Raw genomic sequence first — 18,273 nt, 5'->3', positions numbered from 1 at the left:
TATATATATATATATATATATATATATATATATATATATATATACAGGATGGGCCAAATAAAATGAATTATTATAATTACGTAAAAGGCAATAGCATGGAACTATAGATGAAAAGATTTCTGGCCGGATATGCCAGCCTGTCAGTATGTTCTGGCTTCAAGGACGCTCTCGAAAGTAGGTCACTATTGCCACGATTAAATCCCGAATGAAATCACGATTTCGATATCACGATTATATCACGATTTTCAATTATTTTCAATTAATTGTGCAGCCCTAAAGTGTACTCATGATATTTACTGATCAATATCATGTGTCTAAGTCATGGGAAGTTCAGTACAGATGTAAGATTAATAAATGCAGAACTGTATGTCGCCTGCATTTTTCATGTAGCACACAACATAAAACGGTAAATGGGAATTAAGTTACAGATACATGGGGAACCATTTCTCACAATATCGTATTGTGCATAACTCTATGGTGTGTCACAACAAAACTCTGGGGTGTTTGTCATGACTAAACATGAAAGTGGAAGATTTGGCATCGGGAATCGGGAATAACAGTTGAGGATTGAGCTGCACTAACTCTGTGGTCTCACAGAGTGTTATGATTTTCAATACATGTGCAAGGGTCGAGAATCAAATGTATTGGCCTAGAATCTGCTTTTTTTGTGTATGTTTCTCTGTGTGGTGGTGGTGGTGGTGGTGGTGTGTGTGTGTGTGTGTGTGTGTGTATGCGCGTGTGTGTGTATGCGCGTGTGTGTGTGTGTGTGTGTGTGTGTGTGTGCATGCTTGCGTGCATGCATTCATGTGTGTGTGTGCGTGTCTAGAAACAGCGACAGCGCAGAGTCAGTGTTAGATGGGATAAAGATGGAAAGCCCTGAGCTATCAGCCACCATCATCTCTCATCTAACCTTGACTGATTACCCTGCACAAGACGGCAGCCATGTGTGAGGCAGTCAGGGTGGAAGACCATGAGAAAAATTATATATAAATATTGATATATAAAAACATATATGACTCAACATTCTTTTAAAATTAAATCATATATGAGTAATAGGCCACCTTTGTAGTATGTGCCATATAAGTAAGAACTCATACATTCCAAGTAAGATATACAATTTATATGTTACAGTACACAGTATATGGAACTTGTATGTCTGAGGAATCATCATCTCTCATAACCTTGAATGATTAAGCTTACCCTGCACAGAACAGCAGCCATGTCTGAGGCAGTTACAGTGGAAGACATGGGGAGCTAAAGAACATCTGTCAGCCCTTGAACCCCATATGAAACCGATATTAAAAACAAACCTACATGACAACTTCATAAAATCTTGTAACAGAATTGGGCCACTTTTGTAGTAGTGACCCAATGCGTATGAGCACTCATACGCATTGCACGTATAATGTTTATGTTAAAGCACAGTGCATGTGTAGCCTATATGTACCTTACTAGAGAGGAATGAGGACCACTGTTGCATGTGCCATATAGGAATTGTATTATAGAATTCTATAATCGAAAATTAACTATTTTGTTACTTTTATCTATATCTTTTCTGTATGGGCAGCCACTGTGGAAGAGATGTGTGTGTGTGTGTGTGTGTGTGTGTGTGGGGGGGGGGGGTGTTAAAGAACATCCATCTGCCCTTGGACTTCTTTGGCCCAGAAGCCACCATGCAGAGAAGAGCTGCCCACCTCAGTGCCATCTGGACCCAGTACCGGAGTAGGCCTACTCTCCTAATGGGCTACTTCATCACCATCAGCTACCAACAGGCTATTACACACTAACAGTCTTAATCAACATCCAACTCGGTTACACTTTATTTTAATGGTTCACTTTTACAGTGGACCTACCACATATCTAGGGCTAGGGTTAGGGTTGGTACATGGTATTACATTGGTATTACATGTTATTACATATTGTTACACTGGTTATTACACTGTACCTATTGGTAGATACACTGTAATGGTGAACCATTGAAATAAAGTGTTACCCAAAACTGATCCTAACCCCAGGGTGCGCTACAGTGGCACTTTTGTACTGGTTATGTAGCTCAGTGTGACAACTAGGCCCGGCCATATCGACAGGACACCGGACTCCCGCACACAAGTCCAGGCCTTCTGGGTCAAACCCTACTCATCTGAACAGAACAGAACCAGACAACCCTCACTGCCCAACTTGGGAACTTTTTAAAAAGTGACATGACCCACAGATGGACCACCCTGGGAATCCACTGAGACTAATTGAATGCTGGCAGCAGAAACCCAAGATGGCATCTGTTATCTTCTTCCTCGCTGACTCATCAGTGGTCTCAGTGGTGCATCCGGATTATGCAATAGAGGTAAGGTGCGGCTTCAATATTTATTTTTCACTGAACTGAAACATGTCTGTTGTTACATCCATCATTTACAACCTTTAAATCAGACCATCAGTTCATGAACCACTAAAAAAAAAGATGATCTTCTTAACCCATTATCGCAGAGCCTGTTGTAAACTTACTTTAACTTACTGTCACCAAAATTCTAAGGATCTGTTCCTTGAGGCTGTCAGTAATGTCATAGCAAAGTTGTTATAATGTAGTTGAGTATTTTCAGCAAATAGTGAAGAGGCCCGCCGACGACCCCATCTGCAGTAAGAGGCTTCTGATGAAGAAAGTAGTGTTTCTTTAAATATCTCCTCCATTTTCATAGTGGTGTCAACAATGATCGATTCTGCGATGCAATCCAATGCGGGGCATGGACGATCCAGAATCGATCCGGCAAGTTCCAGAATCGATACGGCAATTTTTTAAAGTTTCATTTACTTCCATGGATATTTCGGGAGTAAATGAATGTTAAATTAAATAAAAGCACTTCAAAACATTGCAAGACTGATACAGACTGATATAGACTGATACAGAAAACAGCCAATAAATTGTTGCTCAGTATCTGACTACTTGTATTGCCTCATCATGACTGATTAAACATTTGCTTTGCTTTCAGTAGAAATGTAATGCATTGCAATGCATTTTAGAATTGAATCGGTTCGGATCGGATCGCATAGAATCGAATCGAATCGCTACCTCCCGAATCGTGATCGGATCGGATCGTGAGGGCAGTGCCGATCCACACCACTACATTTTCATAGTTCTACTGCCAGCGCCTCATGGTGTACCCTTCTCTGACTCCCCCAAGAACTAAAAGTTTTCCCTTCAAGAGGCACAGACCACCCTCCCAGTGGCAAAAGGTTGTCAACATATTGCGTGGCACCACTCCCACAGGGGGAAACCGGAGCACTTTGAGCTGTGATGTGTTAAACAAACGCGGGAGATGCGGGAGGCAGTGCAGGCAGGGGGGGTATATGCACTCCGCCACCCTCTCTTCCCCTTCCCACGCCCCACGCTGACACACGAACACACACACACACACACACACACACACACACACACACACACACACACACACACACACACACACACACACACACACACACACACACACACACACACACACACACACACACACACACAGGGGCTGAAGACAATTAGCTGCAACTGCACACACACACACACAAACACACACACACACACAAACATGTGCATTGACACACACACACATACACACATACACACACAAACATGTGCATTGACACACACACACATACACACATACACACATACACACACACACACACACAATATTACACACATTAACTGTGCCAGACTGTAGACAAATAAACACACTGATTTGCAGACCATGACCACAGGGGATTTCAGGACATACAGTGGACGTGTCTGGCCTAGGTCCCCCTTCCAGTTTGTGCTCACCTTTTCCACAAATGAGGTGTCTGGTTATTTGTCTACCTCTGTCACATCTCGGGCGCTGTGGCTTGTCTTCACACCGGGCCAGCTCCATTCTCAGGGGCAAATGTTGCAATTTTGTCAAGGCCTCCCTGCAGGTCTGCTCTTCATGCATCTGGATAATTGCACCATCAATTATCTGGAATAAGGTTTAAATACATGAACGAGTAAGTATTATGGAGCTTGCTGTGAGAAGTGGATGTATTTGGCTGTATTTGTTGCACAATAGTCTTACATAATAATATATGAATCAATTCGAACTTCGAGTTAGACTGTCATAAGAGTAAGCAGTAGTAAGTGCTCATAACGTTGAAACACTGATGTCAGTCAGAACAGGTAGGGTTTCTGTTTTCTTTCTTTCTTTCTTTCTTTCTTTCTTATGGGTCTTCAAATGACCTTTGGGCCCTTTTGGCTACAGGTGTGAGTGATGGTGTGAACATTACTTACCATAACGTCTAGAAGCTGCCATCTTTGAAAGCCATTAGTCTCAAGTAGTGTTGATTACACTCTCCAACGAGTGGCGTTGTAATAGCAGAAACAGTCGCACTCTCTGACTGACGTAAAGCGTGCCTTTCTGGACATGTCCAAACGCCGGAGGAGACAGACATCCCTCCCTGTGTTCTGAAAAATGAATAAACTCACCCTAAATTTGGTAGGAGTAGAATGGCGCTCTCCTTTGTCCGGAGGTGGAATTACAGTTGCTGATTTTGTGGGTGGCGAAATGCTCCTGGGTTCTTTTTTATCCTCGTGCGTTAAAGCCAGACATGAAATGCTCCGCAAATGTTTTTCGGGAAGAAGGCAATTACCGAACATAGCGGGGCATGGTTTTCTCTTTGGCCACGGGGAGTAGAACAAGGGTAGTTTTCTTTTCTTGCACAGTTTTCTTTTAGATTTCCAACAGGCTACCTAGGCTATTTAAACTTCACATCAGGTGCATTGAACAGCATAGGCCTATGACGAGTTTGGAGTTCATTTTAGCATATGCCTACCATAATAATCGCATTCACGATGACCAGTGACAAACACACGGGATGGTAGGCCTATTTGCTGAGGGAAAAAGAAAGAAAACAATCCTCCAGCCTTAACAACACGAGACAATAAAACACTTCAATAATGAACAGCTCGCGGGGTCACATTCTTGACTTTCGTCTGAGGTCACCAGCACAAATGGCATGCTTGCTGAACTCTAACAAACACTGACCTGTGTTGACTCTGCTACTTCGAGGCGACAGCGCTGTGGATGAAAGACAACAGCTGTCCCAACAATCAAAACATTCTGCACAGAACTCATCTGACATGCTACAACTCAGCTAACAGCGGGCAGCGAAGCGGCTGCAGCAGTTTCAATAAACCCTGCCAGCATGTCTGCGGTGGACATAACTCTCGCGAAATGGTGTTTGGATAAGCTATTGGATAGGATATAGACTTTATGTTCACGTTAATGGACTCCATAACCAAACAGAGAACAAATTTAATGTCTCGTGTGAAATAGCCGGTGTTGCATTCACAGTCATCATCCAACTAAAAAAAAAAAAAAGAACAGACTACAAGACGGGGCGAAATGCACTGTTCAGAGTGTCCTATGTTTGTGTCGGGGTATGGGGAAAGATCAAAGGCTCCAGGAAGCTAGCTACTATCCTGTCAGAGAGGAAGAGAAGGCAAAGGGTTAAACTGGGGCTGGGGAAACCTGATGCTAATTAAAGGCTTTGGAATGCCACATACTGACATTCTATTCCAGAACCGAGCACGAGCAGAGTGGGTCGGTCGAGTCGTGGCTTGGAGAGGGAGAGAGGCATGTCTCCCGTTACCACCGTCTTTAATGACATTCCGTCGGGATACCCGCGCTATTAAACACCAGCTACAGGTAACATATAATCACTATTTGATATTTCAAACAACTTTTCTTCCCATATAGTGCGTCATCACTGAGACCATCATTAGGAGGTTTCAGCAGCAGCGTCAGGTCTTTGAAGTGGTTTGACTGATGCTGCGCACTCATGTTAACAAAGTGTATGTTATTGTGTTGTGACACTTTTGAACTGTTAAAATGTTGAGGATATTAAGTATTATCATTACTGTACCTAATTACAATTTTCCAAACTAATTAGAATAGTGAAGCTGACTAAACTTGATTGATAGCCTAACTTACGTTTTCTGTCCAAACAGACTGGGTTAATGAATAAAGAATGCTGCCATCCAAATCCAAATCGACGCCTTTGATTCTGTGGTTCCTCTTGTGTCTGCACACCATCGTTGGTGGTGGTGTTGCAGAGATATGCCGTGGGGCGCACTGTTTTGGCTCGGAAACAGGGGATCCCAGACCCTGCTCTGGTCCTCACTGTCCACTGGCACGGTCTCAGAGACCGACGACAAGGCAACACAACGCCGCCACCGCACAGCTCCGCTCCCCGCAGGTTGCTCTCCATAATCTGCCAACAACAACTCACCACAACACCCCATCACTAAGTTCGGTCGCTGCTCAACAACCTCAGCGGGACAGACTCATCACGGATGGAGACCCGGATGGTGGTGGTCACGCACGGGCGGTGGGCTCTGAGGGGTCCGCACCACGTTGCACGGGGTCTGATTGTTACAGCCCTCAACGAACCCCTCAAGCTGCCAACGACACCAGCAGGGACTGCAAAGGAATCGAGTGTAAACTACCTCTGAAGGTGATTCGGTTCAAGCCTCGACCGAGAGCGTGTGTGGGGGACGGGTGCTTTACTGACAGTGATGGAGATGCTGGTGGTGCCGCAAGCCACCCGACTCTGGTCCACTTGCCAGACCGAGCGGCGCAGTTCCTGGCAGACTTGCCTGACTTCGGAAGTCCTGTGTCGGACCAGGGAAGCGCCCCGCTGGGTGTCCAACTTACCTGCGACATCAAGCCAGGTGACTGCGCCAATGTATTTTATGTGCGTGTGTGATTAATAAGACTGCGCATCTTTTAGCAATTATATTATTATTATTTTTCCATAGCAAAGAAAAACAAGCATTGGACTATTGGTAAGCGACAATGACAGGTCTGTCATTCCCATTTCGACCAGCTTTTCAGATCAGGAAAATCAACACGGCTCTAGCCCAGTTTATATTGGATTGATGACAAGTGGCATTTTATCAGCAAGTTGAGTTGGCTGTAAGGCTAGTTTGTACTTTATTTTTCATCAGCTTCATGCTGAGTTGGAAATTTAAAAACTTTACTGGTGCCAAGCAAATCTGGAGAAGAGGTGCTTTGATATGGTGCCCAAAAATGTTCCTTATACTTGCCTTACAGACATGCACATGTGCCTGGAGTCTGCACACCTAAATTTGAGCTGTGAGAAGTGTGTGTGTGTGTGTGTGTGTGTGTGTGTGTGTGTGTGTGTGTGTGTGTGTGTGTGTGTGTGTGCGTGTGTGTGTGCGTGCGTGTGTGAGAGGGAGAGAAAGAGAGAGCGAGAGAGAGAGCATTCTGGCGGTCAACAGTATCACCTCTTTAAACTCAACTTTGATGTCTCTCCACATATGGAATACTGTTGATTAACCTGTAATGAATGGTGTCAGATTCACCACGAGGAAAAAAATTGCTTACATATTTTTTAGCAAATCTGAAACCATACAGTACTCTTTTCTCTGTATGAAATTCCTTTCAATACCTTGCACTGCCTCTGACCTTAATACGTCCACTCCTGCAGTTGTTAAAAGAAAGAAAGAAAGACAGAAAGAAAGAGAGAAAGAAAGACGGAACGAAAGAAAGAAAGAAAGAAAGGGGGAAAAACCATCATCTGCAGTTGCAGTGCTGTTAGGCTTTGGCTTCCCGTATCGAGTGAAATCGAGCACCATTAAGTGCGAGGCAGATATCCATCTGGGAAAAGGGAACTTTTGTGCCAGCACACTTACAGCTCACCTCACTTCCCCTGTTCAAATGGCAGGTGTGCGCTACACTCCACTCCTGGGGTGCGTTCCAATATGTGACCTTGCGTCCTCCACCTGTGCTTTTGGCCTCTCGGTTTGCTGATGCCCCGCATCTGTGGAGAAATCAATTAAGTTTCCTCTCTGTCAGCCTAGCCACAACAATTTTTGGGGGACTATTCTTCATTCACCAACCAGTTTGCCAATGAGAAAATGACTTAACAATTGAGCTTTTGCGCGATATTGAAATATAATGCTGGTGTCATTGTCAGTGATGTCATCACAACGTATTACTTCATGGTACGAGGCCACAAGCACAAGTGGAGGACGCAAGGTCGCATATTGGAACGCACCCCTGCTCCTAGACCGCTCCTGTGCTCTGTTCCTCTCCTCATGAGCCTCATGAGGTTTTTTCTGTCTGTCTGTCCTTTTTCTTAATCCCCTGACTGCTCCCTGCACTTTCTCTGTGCCAATATCTGTCTCTGTTGTCTGTCACTCTCTGTTCCTCATGGTCACTCTGACTTGTGTGCCCCCCAACCTCACTCTCGAAGCGTGTCTCTTTCACACACCCACATTCCTCGTGCCGACCAAACCACACATGCACGCACAAATGCAGGCACGCACATACACAGACACACACACACTTTCTCTCTCTTTCTCAAACACTCATTTTCTCTCTCTCCCTCTCTCTGTTTATCACACACTTACTCTCTTTCTCACATCTCTCTCTTCCTCTTCCTCTCCCTTTATCCTTTCTCTCTCTCTCTCAATCTGTCTCTCTTCTTCTCTTGGCGCCCTCCTTCTTCTCTCCCTCTCTCTCCCTCTCTCTCTCTCTCTCTCTCTCTCTCTCTCTCTCTCACTCTCTCTCTCTCTCTCTCTCTCTCACTCTTTCTTTCTCGGCCTCTCTCACATAATTCCTCTCACTCTCTCTTCCTCCATCTTCACCCTCCAGGTGGGGATGAGTTCCTTCCTAGGATGTGCTCATCCTGCAGTTGGCTAAGGGCCAAGATAAGCTGGTGGAGGCCCTGCACTCACAGTGCACGCACGCACGCACGCGCACACACACATACACACACACACACACACACACACACACACACACACACACACACACACACACACACACACACACACACACACACACACACACACACACACACAGGCCCGCCGACATGGGGGGACAAACAGGTATGTTTTCCTGGGCCCAGGGAGATAGGGTTTCCAGAATTGGGTCGCCATTACATTGTATGTATTGGGTTGGGGGACCTTTCAGATGACGTTGTCCTGGGCCCTGAAAAAGCTGTCAGCGGCCCTGCTCACACACACACACACTCATATGCTTTCCCTCCATCTCCACCAGGTGAGAACGAAGTTCCGTCTGAGGATGCGTTGATCCTGCACCTGCAGCTGGCCAAGGGCCAGGAGACGTTGGTGGAGGCCCTGCGCTCACAGCAGACGCTGATCCGGGACCTGCAGCAGCGTCTGGTGGACCAACAGGGGGCGCTCCTGGCTCAGCAGCGTGAGATCCTGGACCAGCAGCGGCGCATGGCCGAGCAGATGGACGTGGTCAAGGCCCAGTACGGCCTGCTGTCCGAGACCATCAAGCAAGCCTCCTTCCAGGTACACTGCTGTATGAGACATGGGTAGAGCTGTGGGACGGGGGCGAGCAGGGCATTTGGCTCAGGGCCCAGGGCCCTCCTGTGTTGGTGGTGGTGAGGCCCCTATTGTGAACTTGGCAGGCCATGTAGTGGGCCCCTCTCAGTGTCTTGCCCTGGGGCCCTGTGTGCAATTGTTCCGCTCCTGGTATGAGAGTCCAAAGAGTTAAGTCGTAAGACTCTGGATTTTCATTCCTCAACTGAGGATCTAGTACATCAGTAGTCTTGTTGATGTAACAGGGAATGCTTAGCAGTTATATTCTGTGAAGATTGTGTCACCCAAAGACATGGTATCCAAAGAGGCTAATGGTGAGCAACTCCTTGTTGGAGCTGGAAAGATGTTTGGTTCCTCAGCTGAGGAGCCTCATCCGTTTCTGGTGGATATGAGAGGGATACGAGGAGCTGGGCCGGATGGATGTGGTCAAGGCCCAGAACAGTTTGAAAGGTGTTTGTTCTTGAACTGAGAACTCTATTGGTTTCTTGTTGACATCAGAGGGAAACATTTCTTCTTTTCTTCTTCTTCTTCTTCTTCTTCTTTTCTCCCTCTTCTTCTTCTTCTTCTTCTTTTCTCCCCCTTCTTCTTCTTCTTCTTCTCTGCCTCTTCCTCCTCTACCTCCTCTGCATTCTCCTCCTCCTCCTCCTACTCCTCTGCCTCATTCTCCTAATCCTCCTCTTCATTCTTCTCCTCCTCCTCCTCCTTATTATTCTGCTTCTTCTTCTTCTTCTTCATTCTTCTTCTCCTCCTCTTCCTCCAGGGTCTGCAGGGGGAGTTGCAGAGCTACTTCGAGAGCCACCTGGCCGGCCTCCAGAGCCAGGCGCGCAGCCACCTGGTGCATCATGGGAAGTCCTACGCGGTGCACAAGGTCGACGTGGACGCCAAGGTCATGGACGTGCCCCTGCCACCCGGAGACATGGCACCACCACCACCACCACCACCACCACCACCACACATGTCAGGGTTTTACCACCAGCACTTTCTTGTTAAGGCAGCCAGCTTCACAACAATCATGTACCACCTTTACTAAGTCCCCTGAAAAGATTTTGTGGTGTGAATTGAAATCCCCCCCATTACCGTAGTCCCTTAATGCACGCCGTACCTCCAGTGGCACGCTGTAATAGACATTGAAAAGTTAAGTACCATACTACTACAATACTATGACATAACACAGGGCCTACGACCACGTTGCCATTCAGGTAACTAGCAAATTTGAACGTGGTGTCTTAACGGGTTAACTAATGACATGACATGTCTCCCATGGCACCCAGGATGTCCAACCTGCAGCACCACCAGTCTCCGGAGGGTCGGATGAGGGGTCACCCACCACTACCCATGCTGGCGTGCCCGTCTCCGTGCGGGGCGGAGGAGTACTGTGACTTCCAGAGGGAGCCGCCCAGCTGCCAGAGCTGCACCATGTGCCCGCCGGGCTTCTTCCTGGCCTCGCAGTGCTCGCCCACGGCCGACCGCCTCTGCCAGGTGGGGCGACTCGCACATGTATACGTACACATGCATATGGGAAGTGAACTGTATACACATGCACACAGAGGCACACATATTATATACACACAGACCGTCAGGCATAGAGGAGCACACATGTGCACACACGCGTGTTCGCATGCACGCACACACACGCACACCCGCACGCATGCACACACACGCACGCACGTGCACACACACACCGACACACACACACACACACACACACACACACACACACACACACACACACACACACACAATAGCTTCACTAAGGGGTGTAGAGTATACCAAGACACTGTTAGGGACTCCCAGGGGTCGCTTCCCAGGGATCGACAAGAGACTATGGGGCGTGCAATGTTAGAGGCACCCTTGCATACAAAGACATGTATGCTCCCACACTCACACACACACACACACACACACACACACACACACACACACACACACGCTCGTGTGCGCGCAGACACACACACACACACACACACACACACACACACACACACGCAAACACACACAGTATAATCACCCTCCCCCCTCCTCTGCATTTCCCATGCAGACACAAACAAAACTATACTAATACCACTCCGGCATGAAAGTCTGCTCTCCAGATGTCAACTGAGCCAGATGTGTTTTGGTATTCATTCAACACTGTGGTCGTTTGATATTAGCTCAGACAGACTTTGTTTTATCCTACAAGCAAACTGTACATGCACGGAAATAAGCGTTGAATGCACGTACGGACTGAATTGTTATCCTGAGTGTTGACACGGCTAAAATGAAATCTGTTTGAACTCAACGCCAACACCACCAGGATGCGCTCCACAACCAAATTACACTCTAAATAAAGGGTCCGGAGGCAACTCTGCTATGAAGTCATTTGTTTTATTACATTTTGTTTTATTAAATAAAACAAAGCACTTAATAGCAGAGTTAGTACCTCGGTGAAGAGTCTGATACCTCCATTGCCCTCTTGAAACTGTTGGGTCTCAAAAAGTTAATCAGCTGATGTACTTTTTACACGGTATCAGCATTCAAGATTTGGTCAAAATCCATTCGCCAGGGGCTGCTGTGGCACAGCACTGCTAATGCAGTGTAAGGACTTCCTTACCCATGGAGACAGGGCTGGACTGGCCATCTGGCATACCGGGCATTTCCCGGTGGGCCCTGTACCCTCGTGGGCTCCTATTTTCAGAAATGTTAAAAAATATATTAACATTTCTGAAAATAGGGGCCCACGAGGGTGCAGAGCTCACCGGTGACTTAGTTTGACGCCACTAATTATGAGAGGCCCCTTTAAGTCAAAAGTACCCGGGTCCTATTTCTCCCCCAGTCCATCCCAGCATGGGGAGCCAGGTTCGAATAGGCCTGCCTGGGTCATTTCCCAACACTAACCCTGTCTCTCTCTCTCTCCCACTCATTTCCTGTCTCTTCTCCACTGTCCTGTCCAATAAAGCTACTAAAAGCCCGTAAAAATCAATTCACCCTTTCAAAAGTTATCGTGCAAAACAAAACATCTAGACAGACAGACAGACGGGACGTACGGAAGACCGGAGAACTGGTACGCCTCTGGCAACCTTCAGTAGACGGAGGGAGCAGGGCCGTAACCAGACATTTTCAAATACCGAGGTCAAATACTGCGTGCTGTACTGCATACTGTACATTTAGAATGCTTCAAACACTTCAGTCAAACTCTTAAGTTAGTTCTCATTAATCACTGCCTTGAGGATAAATGTTGGTGGCGTATACAGACGGAATTTATCATTGTTGATCATATATAATTTTTTATCACAGATCAATTTTACATTACTGAGAAAGAATACCGAGGACATGACCTCTGTGTCCTCAATGGTAGTTACGGCCATGGGAGGGAGGCATAATAAGATTGCAGAATATACTGTACGTAGGAAGCTAATGTGTATTTATAGCTCTTTTGCACGGAGGCCTTACCGACTCACTGATGCTATTCATCTCCAGGACAGGGATGAATGCCTGGAAATACCAAACGCGTGTGGGGAGCGAGTCAAGTGTCTGAACACACCAGGTGAGCATTTTTCAAAAACACACACACACACACACACACATGCAGACACCGCTGCTTGAACCCCACACAGCCACTTAATCAAATTAAGCTGTTTACGCTGTGCTGTAGTTACAGTACGTGCTCAAGGTCACTCCTTGGGATTCCTGACAGGGTTATTTATTGAGTCATTTAGCCATGCTGCTATCTTGTTGGGTCCCAGTGACGTGTAAGAATTTGTGTTGTCCAATGAGAAATTCAGAAATATTTCAAAACCCGGTGTTCTGTTGAAATGGGCTGCTTCATCGAAATGAGGTACAAGTAGGCTGGGAGCATAGGCCTAACCTTAAAACTATCCTTTATGGTTGCTATTGTAGTCGTTTGTATTGGCTTCGTAGCTCAGCTCAACACACAGGCCATATGAATCACAATGCAAGGACCCAACTGTGTTGTATCTTATAAAGCTGCTGTAATATATTTTTTTCCAAAAAGTGACACTAATAGAGTATCTGTGCCAAATGTCATGCTTTTATACCAAAGTGAACGATTCTCCTGAAAAAGGCCTTTAATCTGCTCTACTATAATGGCTGTTTGGATCCACCAGGGGGTTTCCGCTGTCTGGGCGTGTCAGAGCGGGAGGCGTCGGGGGGTCTGTGTGGCCACGAGTACTTCTTCAACCCGGAGCTGCAGGAGTGCCAGGCCTGCTCCGACTGCGACGGCGCCCCCATCGCCTCCCCCTGCACCACCACCAGCGACACCATATGCGGAGGACCACCAGCCTCCGACAGCATCCACCATCACCCAGCCTCCGACAGTCACATTTCCCAGGTCTGGAGTGCCTTCTCTGGGCTGCCCTCCCCCAAGGCGCGGGCTGTCCAGCAGATGATCCCAGGGCTCCAGCTGAGTGTGCAGGGTGGGGAGGATTCGGATCTGCTGACTGCCAGCCGAGATGGCAGGTTGACCATGAGGCAACACGGGCTGCTGTGGGTGGACCACAATGTGGCCGTCAAGCACGGCTGCAGGAACTACCTCCAGGTATGCATGTGATTGTGTTATTGGATAGCAGAGTAGGGTCATCCCTCTCTACCTTTAACAAACTTGTGAAGGTTCTTCATTTTTGACAATGAAAAAAAAACGCTACTCATCAAAAACTTAACTGCTATAATCTAGTTATACCTGCATACTCTGTATTTGCTCTTATTTATGCCCTCTTTATATTATCGTACCTTTGGATAAGTGGCTATAAGTATATTTAAGTATATGTGTTGTTTGCAGTGATGGGCGAAATTGATCTATTTGTTTAAATCATTTGTGTACAATCCAGCTCCACATATTTCAAATGACTTTGTTTTACCTGTCCAATTGAGCTAGGTGATTGACTAATTGAATGATCACTTGGTTGATTTGGGCAGGCAAAACAAGGTCATTTGGCATATGTGGCCCTAGATTGTAACTAATGAATCCATTTTGCCCATCACTAGTTGTTTGCGCAGATATACGTTGATAGACATTGATATAGATGTACTTATATTCTGCTGCACACATGAACTTACTTTCGTGATCACTGCGGTGTACTGTCCTCTCCGCAGGTGGGCATCAGGCTGAATGGCAGTGAGGAGGAGGCGCAGGAACTCAGCAGTGTTCGGCTGGAGCAGCCCGAGAGGAAACGCTTCCAGGTCAGAGTTCACACGTGTCAAGTAGAACAGCATCACTAGTGTGCGCATGCTGTACTGATGAGGTGCAAAAGGTTTTCAAAAGAGTTAGCAAGAGGACACCCCTAAATAGCCCTAAACTGATAAATGATTGGCTGACAAATGTGTCAAATTCCAACTAGACTAAACTCAAACTTAAGCTAAATCCTGAAAGAACCTGAATCCCACCCAAAGCCACCGCATATAAACTTGAATCCGTATTTCTGGATGAGAAGACAAGTCAATTTCACTGTATATGCAGAAATCTCACTGCAAGTCTCACTGTACTTTCCCAGCCTCTCTATGCATGTGACACGTCGTTGTATAGTTGTTGTCATTGTTTGGCTTTGAATGTGTCATATGCTGTTTCTGCAGGAGGTTAGGTTGAGGTTGGATGTCATGAAAAGTACAGCAGCACAGTAAACACAGAATTAATATATAACACTTACTGTATGGTATTGTTGATGTTCACAGAGTAGTTCAGCTTGGTATAGTGTCCATCCCTGTATCTACAGGGCATCAACAATATAGTAGTTTGGCATTACTTGTATTACATATTACATAAGAATTGTTCAGCTTGTTATAGTGTCCATTCGTAAATATATACCTGGGATCAAGAATACTGTATAGTTTGGCATTAAGTGTCAAATATTACATTAGCTTTCCATCCTCTGTCCCCAGGCAGTTAGTATAGGCTCGGAGTCTTGAAACACAAATGAACTGCTATATTATTTGTTATATGGTAGTTTTGATGTTCAGTTTGGTATTGCAGTAAGTGTTGAATATTAACCCAGTAAGACACGCCCCCTGTTATAATTTATCTGTTACCAGAATGGCAGCGACCAAGTCGTAATGTATTACTAAAGGCCCTTTTGCACTGTCATAGTGGTGTAGTTTTTTTCAGTGACTCTTACAGTGTTCCACTGGCAGAACGGCGTGCATTAAGGGGCTACGATATCCCTTTGTCTGCAGGCAGTGAGTCCGGGTGGGGTCTGGGTGAGTGGAGTCTGTGAGATTCTTTTGGGGTTCCGTTTAGCATTGAATCTCAAGGTGGCTTCCCATCCTCTGTCTTTGCAGGGGGTGAGTGTGTCGGCAGCCCTGGAGGTGGAGCCCAACCACACGCTCTCCTTATTCCTCCGCAGCCCCAACCAGCACTGCAACCAGAGCCGCGACCTCACGACCTACGACCTCTCCGGCCCCTCCCTCAGCCTGCTCTGGCTCTCCCACGACACGGGCGCGGTGGCCATGACGGCCCACATGACCACTGCGGCGGCCCACTACCAGACCAGCTACCGGCCCACGTTCCGCGTGGCCGCCGTCTCCGACCCGTACATGCTGGTGCTGACCCACGACGGGCGTGGCGTGCGCTTCACCGAGGCCGGCGTGGCCAAGTTCGTGCTGCAGCAGGCGCTGTACGCCATGGGGCACACGTGCGTGCGCGAGGGCTTCAAGCTTGCGGCGCACGTCACGCGCAACGGCAGCAGCTCCGAGGTGGCGCGTGCCTTCAAGCCAGGCGTCAACTACCGCGACACCTCGGTCACGCTGTCGGCGGCGGCGCTGGTGGAGGCCGGGGACGCCATCACGTTCGAGCTGATCTCGCCGTCCCAGTGCAGCGTGAGGTATTTCGGGGACAGCTCGGGCATCAGTCTTCTAAGCATGATGTGGATCCCCTCGGCTGCGTCCTGCGTGCTGGCTGCCACTGTGGCGAGGGCCGGGTTGCCGTCGGGTGCCGTGCGGAACAAGGCTCTGCTCTTCCGGCAGCTGGACGCCTACGAAGGCTCCACGTCTCCCTCCCCGACGACGAGGCAGGTTCGCTTGGCCGGCACGGGGGATGCCCACCCTGGCAGGAACTTTGTGTTCGGGGAGGAGGGCAGCGTCAACGTGGCACTGGACATCAAGCTCATCCACTCCTGCAGTGCGGTTAAACTAACGCTTCATAGGCAAGGGGTGGGCACTGGGGACGTGCAGGGTCTGGGCATGGGACACGCCAGAGGGCATCCGCCAGCGGGCACAGCCAGCACCACGCTGGCACAGCAGGTTAGCGGGCACATGCCCGAGGGCAGCGAATGGGCAAGTGTTGGCCTTCGCACCTCCTTCTCTGTCCAGAACGGCACGGCCATCTACGTCACTCTGGACTGCGTGCGCGGACGCATCAACCAGATCAGTCAAGAAGGCGGGCCCAATGTGTCCATCCTCTGGGTGGCCATGTGATCTGGCAAATCACAAGGCCAGATGACTAGGACGCAAGATGTGATTGGTTGCATGGATTTGATTGACGTTTGACGTTTGTCAAACCACAAAAAAATATCACGGGTTCTTGCACATTTGCTATTGTAAACCTGAAACAGACAGAAAAAAAATCTTTTCTCAGATATTTTGAGATATGTTATGTACTGACAGCACAGGTGCTCTTTGGGAAAAAGTATCTCCCTACGTATATCTATATTTTGTAATACTAGATTTTAGTTTTGAACTTTGTTGTTTAAATTTTTTGTCACTTTGTTGTGTCTGTGCACCATTTTTGAGTTATATTGATTTAAGTGGTTTGAACTAATATCTCCGCCTCTCTGCATCAATACATGGCAGCAGCAGGGGAGGTTTTTATATTATTGACAAAAGTACTTAATGCACTCGTAAAGTACTTCGGCTGGTTGACCAGAGACCAATTTTTTCTTAGACTGAGCTTAGCGTTGTGTGTGTGTGTGCGTGTGTGTGTGTGTGTGTGTGTGTGTGTGTGTGTGTGTGTGTGTGTGTTTGTTTGTGTGCGTGTGTCCGAGTGCAAGCGTGCATGCGTGCTTGTGTGTGTGTTTATAATTGAGTGTCAGTTACGTACATTCACTTCAGGTGTGCAGGAAATACTTGTTTGTCTGTTTCATAACATGTACGTATGCATCTTGAGTCCAGATAAGTTATTTATAACACTTAACCAATACTATAGCACTAGATTTAATTCTAGAGGTATGTTATGGAAAATCGTATGGGCCTTTGAAAGCATTTAATATGTAATAACGTGTTTACTTATTACCTTGCCAATTGAATCATGATATCCATCCAAATCAAGCCCTGTAGGTCGTCAAATGTACTGTTCTGTTGTGGTGAGATTGCAAGGTCCAGCAATTGGACGAATCCCAACATTTTTATTTTATAACCCATATTTTCCTTGACTTCCAAATGGCACGTGCATGTGAAGTGAACATTTATTTGTCCACATTTGACTGCAGAACGCCCCTGTCCCCCAGTGGGTTTGTGTGTTAACTGTGTATAATGCATATGTTTTGTGTTACCCTGAAATGTGCAGCCGCATCATGGAAGTGTGGCCACGCCACGGCATACCATGTGTAATTGCTTCTGTATGTTCCCACAGTCAGTCGGCAAAACAATTAGGAAAAATGAAGTGTTTTGCAGCATCTGGCAACAAGCAAATACAGTCCCTTTGAATGTCTCGTGTGATATAGCCACTTCCCATATAGGCCTACCAAGTATGCAAATAGAGATTGAATGAACACTAGTTATTTCCTGAACCGCAACTGTATCAGTTATGCAGACCAGACGGGTGTAGTCTTTAAATGCAAAGAGAATGAATAAAAACCTATATTTTCTTTCCTTACAATGGAACACATTCCAGGATGTCTGACAAAATCTGTGGAGATATTTTGTTTTGTGGTAGTAGGGTTGCTTGTCACGTCTTTCTTTCTTTCTTTCTTTCTTTC

At 46.9% G+C, this 18,273-nt stretch overlaps 1 protein-coding gene across 1 annotated transcript; it reads left to right on the top strand.

Moving 5' to 3' along the window:
- Positions 1-5,367: 5,367 nt before the first annotated feature.
- On the top strand, positions 5,368-18,273 carry nell3 (NELL (neural EGFL like) family member 3). Its single transcript, XM_063206951.1, has 9 exons — positions 5,368-5,702; positions 6,005-6,727; positions 9,084-9,343; positions 10,134-10,330; positions 10,645-10,852; positions 12,830-12,896; positions 13,477-13,907; positions 14,462-14,548; positions 15,641-18,273. Exons 2-9 carry the CDS (start codon positions 6,025-6,027, stop codon positions 16,772-16,774), a joined length of 3,087 nt encoding a protein of 1,028 aa, XP_063063021.1. The 5' UTR covers positions 5,368-5,702; positions 6,005-6,024; the 3' UTR covers positions 16,775-18,273.

The sequence above is a fragment of the Engraulis encrasicolus genome, chromosome 9 (genome assembly GCF_034702125.1).
Source record: "Engraulis encrasicolus isolate BLACKSEA-1 chromosome 9, IST_EnEncr_1.0, whole genome shotgun sequence".
NCBI classification, from domain to species: domain Eukaryota; kingdom Metazoa; phylum Chordata; class Actinopteri; order Clupeiformes; family Engraulidae; genus Engraulis; species Engraulis encrasicolus.
Note: the sequence above shows the minus strand (reverse complement) of the source record. Positions and strands in the feature narration are given on the sequence as shown.

What these genes read in the sequence shown, in the direction of transcription:
- nell3 (XM_063206951.1), top strand. Translation starts at nt 6,025, where the DNA reads ATGCTGCCATCCAAATCCAAATCGACGCCTTTGATTCTGTGGTTCCTC. An exon ending in TACCTGCGACATCAAGCCAG is followed by an intron (nt 6,728 to 9,083) that starts GTGACTGCGCCA and finishes CATCTCCACCAG; the next exon opens with GTGAGAACGAAGTTCCGTCT. An exon ending in TCAAGCAAGCCTCCTTCCAG is followed by an intron (nt 9,344 to 10,133) that starts GTACACTGCTGT and finishes CTCTTCCTCCAG; the next exon opens with GGTCTGCAGGGGGAGTTGCA.